This window comes from Cucumis melo, chromosome 6 (genome assembly GCF_025177605.1).
Source record: "Cucumis melo cultivar AY chromosome 6, USDA_Cmelo_AY_1.0, whole genome shotgun sequence".
NCBI lineage: Eukaryota > Viridiplantae > Streptophyta > Magnoliopsida > Cucurbitales > Cucurbitaceae > Cucumis > Cucumis melo.
This window is the reverse complement of record NC_066862.1, coordinates 27,586,309-27,602,468: the sequence shown is the minus strand read 5'-3', so window position 1 is coordinate 27,602,468 and position 16,160 is coordinate 27,586,309. Positions and strand designations below refer to the sequence as shown.

The following is a 16,160-nucleotide window of genomic DNA, read 5'->3' as shown; positions in this document are numbered from 1 at the left end:
AAAAATTTGATAATTAAATGTTAATAAGTTTAATCAATATTGAATATTTATTAAGGTCATATAATATCCGAAAAAGAATAGACAATATAAGTGGAAAAAACGAAGAAGAAACCATAAGGTTTCGGTTAGCCAGGTGGCCAACCAGAATTCAAAGATAGAGAAGTGGGTCCGATTATAAATCCACGTGTCGTTTTCTCACTTGTCAGAGGTGTTCGTTTCCATAACTTCGTTCCCTCGCTGTCGTTTTCAAGATCACCTAATCAACGTACACGTGTCTCCTTCAGATCATCCAAACCTTTCCTTTTGTGCTTTTTGAAAAAACCGCTTGGTTCAAACTTCATTATATATTATTACACAAAAATTACGATTCGTCGGTTATCACAAAGCGGATTTCATTTCATCTTCCATTTTCAGTCTTCTGATCTCACTTAAGTTATCATTCACTCAGATTCTCGGGAACTGGACACCTCTCGCAATCATTCGCGCCAAGATGTTTGTCAAGAAACTCGTTGGAAAGGCTACGCGTAAGGTAAAGTTTTTCAGTACTCTTTAATTTCTTTCTACTCCGCTAGTTAACCTCTCTTCTTCCTATCTTCGTTACTGAATCTTCATTTCCATCGCATTCTCGATCGGACTCTATTGATCTTATATATAGTGTTTTTTGATTTCTAATTAGCCTGATTGCTGCTGCGATTGAGTCGTTTTGCTTTCTATATCTTGTTCGGATTTGATTTATTTTTTGCGGAACCTACGAGGCTTGAAAGAAACGGAAAGCTCGAATTTATTTGAAATTTCTTCAGTTTTTGCAGCGAGTAGTGTATAAAATATGGTTTGGAGTTTTCGAAATTGGTGAATGCGCGTAGTTCAGTACCTTGTTTCTGTTTACTGATTTTTGGTTCCTGTAAAGTTTGGGAAATTGAAAATCGTTGCATCTCTGGAATGTATCTGGAAAAGACTAGCTGTAGGAGTCGGAGTCTTTTAGATTTGATTTCAATTTCAAATGCGATGCGTTTTATGTTTTGATCCTTCCTCCATTTTGCTTCTGCAAATCGGCCGAAGGTCTACGAGTTCGAGAGGAAAAAGAAATGAAAATGCCACGAGGATGACGATTTTGGTTTTTAAGTAAACAAATAATAATAATAAACAAAAAGCTTTGATCGTTTGGAGTCAAGAGGTCGGCAGATGAGGCAGAAACCGATATTTATTGGTTTTATTTATTTTTATGAAAATAGAATCCAATGGTCGAATTATTCGCGACCCTTGTACGAGACATCTGCCCGTGCCGTACGATATTTTACAATTTTGGTGGAGGGCGAACGATTTATTTTATTATTTTACTCTTTTTAAATAAATCACTCGTTTGTTTTCTTTGAAAATCGTTTCCAAAATGTTATGGTTGATACAATAGTTGAATATATACAACTTCGCCTATTTATGATAGACTAACCTATGATATATTTGTATTTTTTTAAAATATTGTTATATATATTAATATTTTAACGGTAAGCATTTTTTTATTTTTAATAATATTTCTCTCAAATCATTCACTATTGATAATGAGATTTTTAAATTTAATATTTTCAAATACTTTATTATATCCCAAAAACTTTTCATCAAAATGTGTTTTTATTTCTTAAAATTATTTTTCTCTCTTTTTAGTGTAACAAAACAATAAAGTGAAGTAATAAATTTTAATATTTAAACCTTTTTATGTCTAATAATAATACGTTTTATATTTTCAAATTTTTATCCAAAAAATTGATAGAGGCATTAGATAACATAAAAAACAAATTTTATATTTAAAGGGTCAACTAATTTTCTCTTAGAAAAATTCAATATGCGAGAGAAAATAACTCAAAAAGTTATTAGATATTTTCTTAAGTTAGCGTAAAACTACGCAAACTGAAGTTGTCATATAAAATATAACGGAGAGAGAAAAATGATGGTTTAATAAGGTGAGTGAAATTTGAGATTGTAATGATTAATATATGGAAGAGTGTGAGATAGGAGCAGTTCACGTGATGGGGGCGGCTAAGGTGCAGATGTAATTAAATCTGCCCATGCCCAGCCGCTGCCGGCTGGACATATGGAGTTCCCAACCATATCGGGAATTTGGTTTTTTAAATCCATGAAACTCTCTCATGTTGGAATTCTTGGTTCTTCGAAATGGACCCTTCGTACACCATCCCCTACATTATTTATGTCCACCCACCCGACTATTAAATATAAAGGTCTCCTATGTTGCTTTTTCTTATTTTCTTTTTTCTTTTTAATAATTTTCCCTTTTCTTTTCTTTGGAAAAACTCCAATGTAACCTTAATTTTTGTAGTATTTTCTTAAAAATTTAGATACAAAGGAACTTGTTGCATAAAACCATCTTCTTTTAAATTTATTTGATTTTAATACACTCTCCTTGAATGAAAATTATTGGAAAAACCATAACTCAAGTGCCATGTGTCAATCTAGTTACAAGTTGTCATGTGACAAAATTATCCTTTTTTAGAAACGTGACTTTTAAATATTTTTTGATTGAAGGAGAAGTATGGAGATAGATGTGGTCTTAGCTACACACACTCAATTATTGCTCAAGTTATTATTTCTTGCTTTTTTTGTTGTTGTCGTAAATATATACTAAGTAAAAGTTGTCAACAAAAACAGTTATTGTCCATAACATTATGAGTTTTTCTTCAGTAGCTTTGAGTTTTAACTATTTATATTTTGAACTTTTTTCAATTGACCTAAAACATTAATGTTAAAATCAATTCAGTACTTGTATGGCATGATAAAGATGACAAAAAAAAAAAAAAAAGTATTGGATAATTTGACTGAAATCTATGGGAAAAATTAGACCGCTTATTAATGTCTCTTCTAAGTCTCTGTCAACTCGTAAATTATCATGTCATATAATGTTTTTTCTCCTATGTAGGGTTGGATTATCTTTAGGATAAATGTCGTATATTGTGACCAATTAAATTATGCTTATTGTATTGTCAACCTTTTCTTTAGAAGTATACAAATATGTTTTACAGATCAGCTGACTAAGGTATTTATTTGAATAACTATGTTTTGCTTCATGTTCCATGGTTGAAATTAACAAAAGAAAGACTCATATAACAACTAAAGTTGATGAAGTACAAACTCTTATTGAAGCCAAAATCTCATCATCAAACCGAATGTCAGCATAAAAACTACCATACTAGTAATCTCGCTCAGTCCTATAAATATTTTCAACAACTTTTTAAATACAAGAAATTGTCCAACGAAGACGAACAAAGGAATATTACTGAAGAAATACAGATCAAGATAATCAAAGTGATTGTAATTCTCTCTGGTTTAAGGAGTGGGAGGATGAAGACAAGAGATGAAAAGTAGGATAAATATTGATTGATCTATCCATGAGACGAGGGGTTTTGCATTGTTGAATTAGAAGTATAACTTCTTTTCTAAATATGAAAAACATGGAGAAGAGAAAGTTATGTATAAATTGGCATGATTGTGATGCAGCCAGAAAACACCTTTGATAGTTTGAAAGGAAGCGAGGTGGAACCACGTCTTGCCTTCCACAATGGCATTCCATCAGGTTCTACTATTTCTGCTTATGATTCCATCCAAAAGATACTTGCTCTTTCTACCAGGTATGTTTCCTTCGTTCCACTCTTGATCATAGCCTTTTTCTTCTTCTTAATTCTTGTTTAATTAATTACCCATTTACCTCTTATTTTCAGTTAGTTTGATAGTGAAATAATTGAATGTTTGAACTTTCTTTTCATATTGCAATTTATAGAGATGGTCGAATTAAGCTATTTGGAAAAGACAATTCTCAGGCTCTACTTGAGTCCAAGGAGGCAATTCCTAGCAAGTTTTTGCAAGTATACTGATTCTTATCTTTTCAGTTCTGTATCTGTTGAATATTTGCCCTTGAAATGCTTCCTATCAAGTTAACTTCTAAAGATACTGAGGTTTTCCATTTTCAGTTCATGGAGAACCAGGGATTTCTTCTTAATGTTACTTCAAAGAACGAAATTGAGGTATTTCATTTGAGGATACTAATTCTGATTTCAACGAAGTAAATTACTCGATTAGGTCATATTCTCATGCAGTCAATGATACTTGGTTGTGATCTGTTTCCCGTGTAATATGACATTAACTCGACAAACCTGATTGTGTAGGTATGGGATATAGACAGGAAGTTGGTGGCACATGTGCATGTTTTTGAGCAAGAAATCACTTCTTTCACGATCTTGCAACAGACTCCATATATGTAAGTTTGTTCTGCCTGCATTGAGAAACTAGGCTTGTCGCTGTCCTTGAAGTATGTTATGAGGATCCCTGTTACTAAAACTTGCAGTTATGTTGGAGATTATCTCGGTAATGTATCGGTTTTGAAGCTTGATCAAAGTGTCTGCAACATAATACAAATGAAGTACATCATACCTGTTTCAGCTTCACGCGGTGAGACCCCTATCCTTTCTTCCCTCTCTGCATTGATGTAGTCGTGCACCAACAACTTTGACAGTGTAACCTCTCTAGTCTTGACTGAAATTACTCAATCCATCTTGTTCAGGAAATCCAGCGGAAGCTACCAGTGACATTTCTTTGACCCACATACTACCACAACCGACCTCTGAATTTAAGAGGTAAGGCTTAATACCGTGGCCTCGATTAACACAACTTTGTTAAAAGATTAAATAGGAGAATTATTAAAATCAAAGGTTATCTCTGTCATCTTTGTTTCTGCTCTTGTAGAGTGCTTCTAATATTCAGTGATGGCTTGATTGCTTTGTGGGATATTAAAGAATCTAAATCTATTTTCATCACGGGTGGAAATTCCATGCTATCACCATATCAAGAAGCAAAGAAGGTAACTTCTGCATGTTGGGCTTGTCCTTTAGGAAGTAAAGTTGCTCTCGGGTATAGCAACGGAGATGTTTTGATATGGGCTATTCTTCATGGCCATAATCCAAAAGCTGAATCACTGTCAGAAAATAGCAATCGAACAAGTCCTTTATTTAAACTTAACCTTGGATATAAGTTGGACAAAATTCCTATAGTATCACTCAGGTGTAATTATGTGGATGCTAAAGCAAGTCGACTGTATGTTATGGGTGCCTCTTCAAACTCACTCCAGGTACTGCAGTTTATGATGCAAACTGTTCCCAGTATTTCTATTTGCCAGTGAAGCAAATTGTTTTATCAATCTATTTTCTTTTCAAACTATTGAAACATAATTCTGTTATTTAATCGATGTCAAACTTTTCCAGATCACCTTAGAGGCTATTTAGGGTTTATAACTTTTTATAACAAGGTAAAGTTAAATTTGACCTTTTTATGCTGACTATATTAGTAGGTGCATGTTAGTCATCTTTCTATTCCAAATTCCAGTTCCTACTTCCTATTAATATATGCATGCTGGTTATATTCATTAATGCTATGCTAGGTCTGTTCGGACTATTATTTGGTTGTTACAATCTACAATTTAGAATTTGATGTAACTGAACACTTTTAGAGCATATTTTTGTGAGGAATGCAAACAAAGTTCCACCACAAAGAATTCATAGAGTATAAGCGAAGACAATTCTATTGGTATGAGACCTTTTAGAATGAAATCAAAAGCAAAGTCATAAGGGATAATATCCCAAGTGACAATATCATACCAACATAGAGGTTTTGTTTGTTCTTATATACTTTTGTCATCTATATGTACAATGCACGCCTGAGCAGGACATAAATATAAACTGAACTAACCTTTTGTTAATTTGGAGGTAGGTAGTCTTGTTGAATGAGCAAATTGAATCTCGCATGATCAAACTGGGGCTTCAGCTGTCTGAACCTAGCATTGACATGGAAATCATTTCAAGCTCCAGTGATCACAACAAGAACAAGCAAGATTGTCTTCTATTGCTTGGAAAATCTGGCTGTGTTTACACTTATGATGATTGCTTGATTGAAAAATATCTCTTACAACAAAGTCAATCAAGGTCGGCAAACTCACTTCCAAAAGAGGCTATGCTTAAGATTCCGTTCATTGATTCACACATAACTGTCGCAAATTTTTTCACCAACATTTCTTGTTCTCCATATGCTTCAGATGAGGTATGCTAGAATCGTAATTCTTTTCATGCTTAATTTATGCATTCTACTCCTCACTACACATTAACTTCTAGTAATCTAAGAGAGTGCGATTTCTGAATATGTCTCACTGTAGGATTACATTCAGCGGATAAAAGACATTCCTTCCCCTTTTCTTTCTGAATCAAAATCCAAGGATGTAACTTATTTGGATTCAGTCCAATTTGGTGGATTTTCAAAGGTTGAAAATTTATATATATCTGGACATAATGATGGAAGCATAAATTTTTGGGATGCATCGTGTCCAATTTTCATCCCAATCTATTCATTGCAACAACAGGTAAATATTTTTCTTATCTGAGTTAAAAGAGTTCAAATACTAGAGAAATTATAGTTTCTTTTCATGTTTTTATTTCTTTTCAAGAGCTTTAAGTTAATAATCCAGTTTATTCCTGCTACTTGAGCTGAATTACATACTTTAGCGCTGCGCAGGAGCTCTAAACATTATTTGGTCTATTGACCACAAATTAATCACAGGGGAGATTTGGACAAAAGACCTGTCAAAAGGGCTTTAAACATCACTACCGTATATTTATTTCAAATATATATTTCCGATGGCTAAATGGGCGACGATATTTTCCCTCATTTGGGGCATGCGTAGCATGCATGCCATGTTAAAAGATTTTAAATTTTACAACTAAATATTTATTTGAAGTATGTTTCCTATTGGCTAATGAGAGAGGATATGTGCCCTCATTTGGGATTTGTTAACCGTTTAGATTTAAGATTCTTACTGTGAAGTACTAATATATTTTTCTTATGAGTGCAGAGTGAAGATGATTTTTCTTTAAGTGGTATTCCGGTGACAGCATTGCAGTTTGATGGCAGTTCTCCGATTCTTGTTTCTGGAGATCATAGCGGAATGGTGAAGTGATAGTTTCGAATAATTTTACAAAACTGTAAAAAGTAAGCTTCTTTATGGTTTAATGTTATGCTACTGAATTTCTCAGGTCCGGGTCTTTAAATTTCGACCAGAACCTTATGCAGCAGACAACAGTTTTATGCCTTTCCAAGGTAGACTTATTGCATGTTTTGATTGACTTTTTAAGTGTTTAAAAAATGTGTTTATAAGTGTAAAAAATGTTTATAAATACTTCAAAAATCAATCTAAAACACACCCATAGATCCATTAGAGTTCATGACTTAAAAAAGATTGTATTGGTTTGTTTGATGATTTTTCAAGTAGCATTGAGCTTTTCATGGTGCAAATTGCATTGATGTATTCTGAAAGCGATCATCTGACGTACCACAGGAAGTACAAAGAAACGGAACAGTCATATTATCCAGAGTGTTAAACTTGTAAAAGTTGATGGCTCGATACTTGCAATCAACATAAGCCCCAGATCAGATCATGTTGCTGTTGGATCTGATAGAGGATATGTAAGCTTAATATCTTATTATTTTGCATTTCTCATCTTGATTTTTGAAGTTAATTTCTTTTTAAGCCGACTCGCCTAAAATTCTGAATGATAAAATTAACACGGCAACAACTATGAAATTCAAGAATATCAGGGGACGTGTGTTTTGTTTTCACTTCATTTTTAGGTAGATTATCTATATGTTTGGAGGAGAACTAACAAATTTAATTCGCCCCCTTGTATCATTTTCAACAGGTTTCCCTATTCAGCATACAAGGATCCGACCTTATATATCAAAAACGTATCACCAGTGAAATATCTACCGGTATCATTTCTTTGCAGTTTGAAAGCTGCAGTCTTCAGGGTTTTGACAAAAATGTTATCATGATTTCGACAAAGGATTCTTCTATTTTGGCTCTTGATGGTGAAACGGGAAATACATTAAGTGCTAGCATGGTTCATCCAAAGAAACCCTCCAGAGCTCTATTTATGCAGATTTTATGTAAGATTATTCTTACTTGAAGCATCCTCTTCCTAGAAATTGATCTCTTTCTCTCTTTATGCACAATGCACACATTCCAACTTTTAAGGCTCCCATTCATTGATGAAGTAGAAGAAGAATCATACTGAACTCCTTTCTTTTGGTCCTCTGCAGATGGACAAGATTCATCAACCAGAGGATCAGGAATTCCAAATGATTTAGAACTGGGAAAAGGTAGTAATCCAGGTGTGGATAGTGTGCCAAAACAGTCCCTAGTATTACTTTGTTCTGAGAAAGCTGCATATATCTTTTCCTTCGTGCATGCCGTTCAGGTAGCAATCAACTGCAGGCACCCAATTGAACCATCTTTTCTATGTTATATGAGACTATCACTGTTACTGTTCTTTCTTCTCAGGGAATCAAGAAGGTTCTTTACAAGAAGAAGTTTCACTCGACATGTTGTTGGGCATCAACCTTCTACAGTGAAACAGATGTTGGCCTCTTGCTTGTTTTTTCCACTGGGAAAATTGAAATAAGGTGATGGTTGCATCCTTCGCTCATATTTAGTGTAATCATACCATGGTGAAGACACAGTGTTACATTATTTCCTTTTCCCTATGACTTCAATGTCCATTGGTTTTCATTATGACTACTGGAACAGTCAGACTGTTCCAAATCCATAAGTTCTTAATGCAACTTCATTGGTGCACTATACTAGGTTAATCTATTAGTTGATTTACTTAGCCTAGCACTACTAAGTTCTTCACGATCTCATGGGTTTTCATCATCCATTTGGAGTGTGTATTGTTTATCTGTTCAGCACATATTAACTAAAATACCTACCAACTATAGGTCCTTGCCAGAGTTATCTCTCTTGAAGGAGACTTCAGTTAGAGGTTTCAAATATTCTCCTCCAAAAATTAATTCGTTGCCTGAAAGCATTATATGTTCTTCCAAGGATGGAGAACTTCTTATGGTATGATATGAAGCATGGGTGTTAATTTCAAAATAGAGATTGTTTAGTGCTGTTTTTTCTTCTTTTCTTCCGCTTAATGTTTGTAATCTTTGTGAAACAGGTCAATGGCGATCAAGAAATTTTTATTGTCTCAGTATTATGCCACAAGAAAATATTTAGGTATATATTTGCTTAATGTAAAATATATTATTTTGTTTCAATATATCGGTTTGGAACTCCATTGACATTCACTTTCGCTACCCCTTGTGTATGCATGATATCCCCTATCTCACACTGAAGGTGGAAGCAGTGTTTTACTATCTTAGAAAACTACTTCAACGCCCTTTAAGACATGTTTACTGCTTTGTTTTTCGTTGTAGGATTTTGGATTCTGTCGGTCATATATACAGGAAAGATTATACGCTTTCACAAGAATTAACCACTGCTCACAAAGAAAAAAAGAAGGTATGAATATTGCTTAAACTCCTTAATACAGTGAGAATGTTCGATCAAAAAGGGTAACAAAGCATGTTTTCCAAATGCTAGGGTATATTTACTTCGGTTTTCCAAGAGATAGCTGGAAACAAGGCAAAACAGGCTCCTGATGTCGAAATAGAAGATACTAGAGAAAGTATTGAAGAACTTTCCGTAATCCTCTCATCTTCCAACTTCCACGGAGACGTTAAGACCGCTGGTAGTGACAAGTTGGTTGCAAATGAAGACAAGTCAGCATTGGATATAGGTATACACTTTACCAGCTGGATTATAATTCATCTTTCATAAATGTTTCAAAATCATACATTTTTCAAAACTACCTAGGATTAAAAATCCATTATAAGTTTTTCTTCTTTCTTTTGGTTTCTTTCTTTCTTTCTTTTTCTTTTTTCTTTTTTTTTTTTTTTGTTTTTTTTGCTTATTTGTTATGAGAAACTAGATTGTAATGTAACAGTAGATATTCCATATATTATCTAAACCCATTGAAGTCTCTAGTTAGTATCCTATTTGTATACCCTGAACACGTAATTTTGTCCTTTCTATCCTTCAGATGACATCGATCTCGAAGATCCAGTTGAAAAACCAAAAGAACAGAGCATGTTGGCTTCTCTAAATAAGCAGAAATTGGCAAGTACATTTAATTCTTTTAAAGGTCGGTGTTCTTCCATCTTCAACAAGAAAAATCTCTTCTTGATGCAAATTGTTTTTAAGGTTCTGTTCATTTTACCAACTTGGGCCTTCTCAAAATGAAGACGAGTGTAGTATTATATCTTTCAAATACGAAGCCTAAATTTACGTAGGCTGCCCGCTGTGACAATGTAAAATAGAGAAGTTTTATTACACAATGAGACTTGGAACCACCGCTGATTGTGACTTCATACAAATAAAAAAATTTCAGGAAAATTAAAACAGATGAAGAAAAACTCAGCCAAGGAAGAGCAAGCTGATTGGAATGCAGCAGGAGATAACAAGGCAGCAGGTGCAGTTGATCAAATCAAGAAGAAGTACGGGTTTTCATCGGCTGGTGTAAGTATGAATTGGCTGCCACCCACCATACAGTGGCTTTGATTTCCCAACCTGAAGAATGGAAAATAAAAGCAGAAAAATGAGATTGGAGTTATATTGATCTAGCGATTGAGAAACTATTGCGTGATTAGGAGTAATTTTGATAAGTTTGCATGAAGTTACAACGCCACTGATCCCATTTGTTTTATTTGCCTACAACACAAACAGGATACAAATGTTGCAAAAATGACAGAAAGCAAGCTACAAGAGAACGTAACGAAATTACAGGTACAATCACCAAATTAGGTTTAGATATATTCACACCTCACACCTCGCTTTTGACTTTTTGTAAACTTTATCATCCCATTTTAGTCTATACATTTTCAATAGAAGAATAAATATATAATCTAATATTTAAATAAGTTTGTAAATATATAAAGATTAATTATAAAATAAAGATTTGAAGGACCAAATTTAGAAAACTGATTTCTATTCTGTATCCATTGTATGGTGTGTAGTTTTGTGTTGAACGGATATATGATTAAAAAATATGTATGATATTTGTGTAGTTTGTGTTGAATGGATATTTGATTAAAGAAAGAAGATGATGGGTAGTTTATGTTGAATGGGCAGGGAATCAACTTAAGAGCAACGGATATGCAAGACACAGCAAAGTCATTTTCGTCCATGGCAACTCAATTACTCCGAACTGCCGAACATGGAAAGAAATCATAATATATTTGTTTCCATTTGATTTCCCTTTTTTTTTTTTTTTTTTTTTTTTTTTTTTTTTATTTGCATTTGGTTGTCCATAAATGAAATATAATATATACATAAAAGACTTGGGTGGGGTACTAAAACTGTCTCCTAGTTTTTGTGTGGAGGTTAGGCCACCACCCAATCCTCAAAATTCGAATTGTTTTCTTCCAAACAACTACTATCTTTTCCTTGCTTTATTTTTTCTTTTTTCAAATTAGAAGTTCAATTACTACTTTAATAGAAATAAAAACTCCACATCTCTCTCATTTACTACCTCGATACTGTATAATTATAATACAGGTAGAATTTACAACTATTCACATTTTTCTTCTATAGTTTTTGTTAGCTAATATATTAAACCGAAGTGGTAATACTTATCTTTTTACAATGCCAAAGAAAATATGTAAGTTAATGGTATCTCCCTTCCGTTATTGTTGAACTAAAAACAATTAATAAAATGATAAGTTAGGAAATAATAGAGAGTTTCAAAAAAAAAAAAAAAAAAAAAAAAAAAAAGGAAAGAAAGAAAGAAAAAGAAAAATGATTAGAGTTGCAATAATATAATATGGTATTGTTATAATGTTATTAGGATGGCACAAATTAGACACTGCATGTGTAGATAGCATATTTGCATGTGCTGAAGGGTTGGTCTATGAATTTATGACAAAAAAGAAAAGCATGAAGCCCCAACCTAGTTTAGTGGGTATCTAAGCTGGCTAATCAGAATTACCCTTTATAAATATTATAACAAAATTGTACTCATTTCAAATTAGAAATTAGAGTTAAATGTTCAAAAAGTTTGGATTTTGCAGAATAATTATTTTTAAATCATAAAGTTATGGGCAAACTATAGAGTGATTTGTAAATATTGCTAAAGAATTTATTGCCCTCACATGAGCACCACTAACTTCTAGGACACTATGCAAACTTTGAGAATGCCCTAAAACAAAACTTACTTGTGTGTAGAGGGAAAGAGGTGGCTTAGATAGATAGAAGCAAGCAAAGCATTAAGGCTTAATGCTTATGCTGCTGTTCCAGCATGTTTAATATCTGACCATGAATTTGCTCTTTAGCCCCATCCCTATTACTTGGATTCAGCGTCAATATATTTGCCCCTGGATGATTTCTCAGCCTTGCAACTGTCAAAACTTCACACTTTAAGCAATTTTGGGTTTATATAGAAGTCAACTCAAATTGTGGAAAGTAATTATAGACTAATAAAAAAACCCTAAAGAAAAATCAAAATACAAGTATTGCTTATTTCGAACTGTGATTCATCATTGACTAACATAAAATCCACTAGTAGATAAATGTTGTCAATTTCGGATTCTATGCTACTCTTATATTATGCAGTTGAGCACCTCTACCATTTCTTTCTTACGCTCTGCCAAATCAAGAAATACTTGTTTATTAAACACGATGGACTATTTTATAGAATCACGCACTTGCTTTTTTAAAAGAAGATTACACGCTACTATTAGATAGACGCAACCAAGTACACTTGTTATTCAACTGAATTTAAATAGTCATGGTGCCAAATATATATGGCAACCAAACTGCGAACTTCTTATTTGCCTTCAACGCAGATTTGGAATTCTAGTGATATAATAGCAAAGCGTGCTAATTATGGAAGTATTGAGTTTATGTGAATGTACCTCCAGGTATATCCCGTCCAAACTTGGGAATGGGGATCGAAGCCAAAAGTGGAGTACTTGATTCCAAAACCTTCAAAACAGCCGGAAAAAACGATGAACTAAATAGCTCCATCTTCCCAACCTCATCTATGATGAAAAGATCTGTATCTTTTTCAACCTGTGCCAGATATCAGTTCTTCAGAATACCAAGCAGTCAATTCCAAGTCATGCAAGTTAATATGCATATATGATATACGACTCATAACTAAAGCAATTTTCAAAAACCATGAACTTAAGGCGTCCACTACTGCTGATTTTAACCATCCAAGTGTTAAACAAATTTCATGCAGCTATAGTTTTAACTTTAATGAAGCTATTAGTTTAAAAATACACTTTTCGTTATTTGGAAAAAATTGTTATGTTACATACACGGTAAAGTTGTGACCACCTTGATAGAAAATTACGCATGTAATTTCAACTTTCAATAGTTATGGCCATTAACTTCTCACCATGATAAACGCTTCTTTCATTATTAACATTTTTATATAAACATAATGGAGGACACTTGGATAAATGAAAAATTAAAAGGGAATCCAAGATGTATTGTCTGAAATCTTACGAAAATGAAGTGTGTGCATTTTTCCTTTTTTTTTTTCTTTCTTTTCTTGGGCTACAGAAGTAAGAGTTCATCTGTGCACATTCTACACTTCAATTCATCCATATTACCTGCAGTTCTGGCAACGCCAATGACTCAAATGATGCTATATCGACTTTATATCTCCCAACAGTTGGCCATCTTAAAGACTCTGAGCTGCAATTGGTATCAATAGAGGTTACAGGAAACTAGCTTCTGTATCTACTTTCGTTTTTCCTCTCATTTTTTCTTAAAGAAAAAGAAAAAGAAAAAGTTACAGATAACATGGGATGATCATGGAATTTCTAATTTTGGAAAAATTTTCGGTACATTCATTAATTTTGGAAAAAAAACAAAGGAAAGAAACATACATGGATAATACTCTAGAGTTGAGAATTTAAAAGATCAAAGATACCATACGAATAGTTTTATTGGCTGGACACTTCCTCCACATCACTCACCCAATAAAAGAAAAATAAATCCCCTCTCTCAACCAACCTTTCCCTTCCAACTGAAAGACTAATCTCTTAACTCAATTTTCTCTAGTGAACTATGTTAAATTAATCAGGCAATTCTTTTTGTAACCTTAATTGTCAGATCACTATGATGTTAGATTACCTTTATTATATAGGAAATTCACCATATACATGCCATTTCCAGTCTCATGGCCAAACCGATAAATTCAAGCTAACACAGATCAATGCAACCACTCTTTAAAACTCAAGGAGATAGTTGTACAGCCTATATAGAACTGTTCTAGTTCAGGCAAGTTCGTGCGAATGCAACCACTCTTACATTGAAAAAGAAAATGAATACACATACATTGTTAGGACAGAGAAAGGTAAATGCATGCATAGTGAAGAAAACATTGTAAGTTTATTAAACAGTAAAATCAGAGTAGTTACATTACATCGATGAAGCTTGTAAGTCGTCATAATTGGAAAACAACTGCAACATACAAAAACTACATCGTTCTAGCTGCGCAACTGCAATATCAATATCATGCTGAACTTCGAGTGAATTCCCGTAGCATTACAGTTCAGATGAGAAATGGAGCAAAGAGAATTACAAGTGATTGCATTATAAATTAAGCAAATGACCAATAAATTGCTGCATTGTCGTGAACAAAAACTCTCGAAAGAACCACAGAATTGAAATAAAATGAAGCATTCGAAATCAAGTATCGAGGAGCCTAACGAACCAACGGAAGTTAGAGGATGAGAGAGATAGAGAGGTGAACACCTGGACACAGAGGTGGAGGCAAGGGGAGCTGTCCGGCCATCTAATGTAACAACTTCAAAACCAACACGCTGGCTTCCTTGCCTGATTTCTCCTGTGAAAACGGAACATCTATAGAAAAATCGATGGAAGAGGAACAAAAAGAGGAAAGGATGAATTTGCTTACGTGTATAGAAGCCTTTGATCTTCAAGTTAGGGCTAGAGGCTTTAAGCATCTCAAAAACCTTAACGATCAGAGTGGTTTTGCCCACACCCTGCACACAAACGAAGGCATAATTTCATCGTTTTTCATTCATATGTATTTCATTAAATTCCATATCCCGATCGACGGAGGCACAATAGCTTACCGGAGGACCCGTAACCAGCAGGCACCGCCCTGGCCCTCCCATTTCAGAGTTCCTTTTGGAATTCCCACCACTAAAAACGTACACCGCAATCTTTCTTATTTAAACCAACTTTAGTTCCTTCCTCAAACGTAATTAATTTTTTCGCTACCTAATTTTAATAACCTCCAAATTGGAAGAACTCATTTACGCGTTAGTTTTATATAATCCGCTTTCAAATGGTCCATTTTGATCGCCTTAAAAGAAAAAAAAAAAAAAAAAAAAATATATATATATATATATATATATATATATATATATATATTTAGAAAAATTGTTTTACTCTAATTTTTTAAAAATAATTTGTTTTTTTAAATTAAACACTAAAAAATGTAATCCAAACACTACATTAGAATAAATTTCAATAAAAAAGTAATCGACCACCACTAGTATAAGACTTGCATTTAAATATTTTATTTTCCCACTTCATTCCTGTACCAAATTTGTTGAATGAAGTGACACTAGTTAGAAAGTTTGTGTAAGATTATATAATTAAATTTTGAACATTTGGTTATATAAAATTAAAGTTGGATTAGTCTTTATAAGATATCATGGTAAACTTGGTTAAACCCAATCAAGTAGAAGTTGGACCAAATTCAATGTACCATCTCAATTCACATAATTGAATGTATGTATATACTTGTTCTACATCAAATTGACCCTACCTAATTATATTCTAAAGGAAGAGTACAAAATGTAATGGTTTATGCTACTTTACACATAAATTATTAGCTAAGTAGTGGGATAGCTTTTAAGTTTAACATATTTCCTCTTCAACATCGGTTCTCATAAAGCCACCCAGCCACCCACCACCTACCTATTAACAGTGATTAGTGTGAATGTACGACTGCTAATTGTAATAGCAGTAGCCAAAACCCCACATTTAGAGCTGCTTTATGATCATATGAAAGTAGTCTTTGAAACTCTTCCTTTTTGCCCTTCATGTAAATCAAAAGAAATTGGCACACTTTACTAAATCATTACTGCCACTCACAAACCATATATTCATCTTCCGATATCATCAATGCCATTCGAATTCAGCCAAACGCCTCCAACATAACAAAAACAAAAATTAAGAATTCAAATGA

The 16,160-nt window shown here is 33.5% G+C and overlaps 2 protein-coding genes across 7 annotated transcripts; one reads left to right on the top strand and one right to left on the bottom strand.

Annotated features, from left to right (window-relative positions):
* The first annotated feature begins 361 nt into the window (after positions 1-361).
* LOC103490647 (uncharacterized) lies at positions 362-11,455 on the top strand. Of its 3 annotated transcripts, none has more exons than XM_008450248.3 (24): positions 362-529; positions 3,505-3,635; positions 3,785-3,869; positions 3,975-4,028; positions 4,170-4,261; positions 4,349-4,452; positions 4,565-4,637; positions 4,747-5,128; positions 5,767-6,093; positions 6,206-6,409; positions 6,899-6,994; positions 7,080-7,143; positions 7,382-7,509; positions 7,743-7,989; positions 8,143-8,300; positions 8,384-8,505; positions 8,821-8,944; positions 9,045-9,103; positions 9,304-9,388; positions 9,470-9,665; positions 9,969-10,070; positions 10,317-10,444; positions 10,652-10,711; positions 11,057-11,455. In XM_008450248.3, exons 1-24 carry the CDS (start codon positions 491-493, stop codon positions 11,156-11,158), a joined length of 3,162 nt encoding a protein of 1,053 aa, XP_008448470.2. In that variant the 5' UTR covers positions 362-490; the 3' UTR covers positions 11,159-11,455. The 3 variants fall into 3 exon arrangements, with proteins under 3 accessions (XP_008448470.2, XP_050942311.1, XP_050942312.1); XM_051086354.1 differs by lacking the exon at positions 362-529 and adding an exon at positions 1,951-2,231; XM_051086355.1 differs by lacking the exons at positions 362-529; positions 3,505-3,635 and having other exon boundaries at positions 3,785-3,892.
* LOC103490648 (uncharacterized) lies at positions 10,157-15,258 on the bottom strand. 4 transcript variants are annotated; one of them, XR_007821807.1, is made up of 7 exons: positions 15,037-15,258; positions 14,856-14,943; positions 14,693-14,783; positions 13,543-13,627; positions 12,838-12,994; positions 12,139-12,321; positions 10,157-10,495 (listed from the first exon to the last, which is right to left on the bottom strand). XR_007821807.1 is itself a non-coding variant. In XM_051086358.1 (6 exons), exons 1-6 carry the CDS (start codon positions 15,076-15,078, stop codon positions 12,197-12,199), a joined length of 588 nt encoding a protein of 195 aa, XP_050942315.1. In that variant the 5' UTR covers positions 15,079-15,238; the 3' UTR covers positions 11,923-12,196. The 4 variants fall into 4 exon arrangements, 1 of the variants encoding a protein (XP_050942315.1); XR_007821808.1 differs by lacking the exon at positions 15,037-15,258 and adding an exon at positions 14,361-14,436; XR_007821806.1 differs by lacking the exon at positions 10,157-10,495 and adding an exon at positions 11,505-11,621 and having other exon boundaries at positions 15,037-15,217.
* Positions 15,259-16,160: the final 902 nt, after the last annotated feature.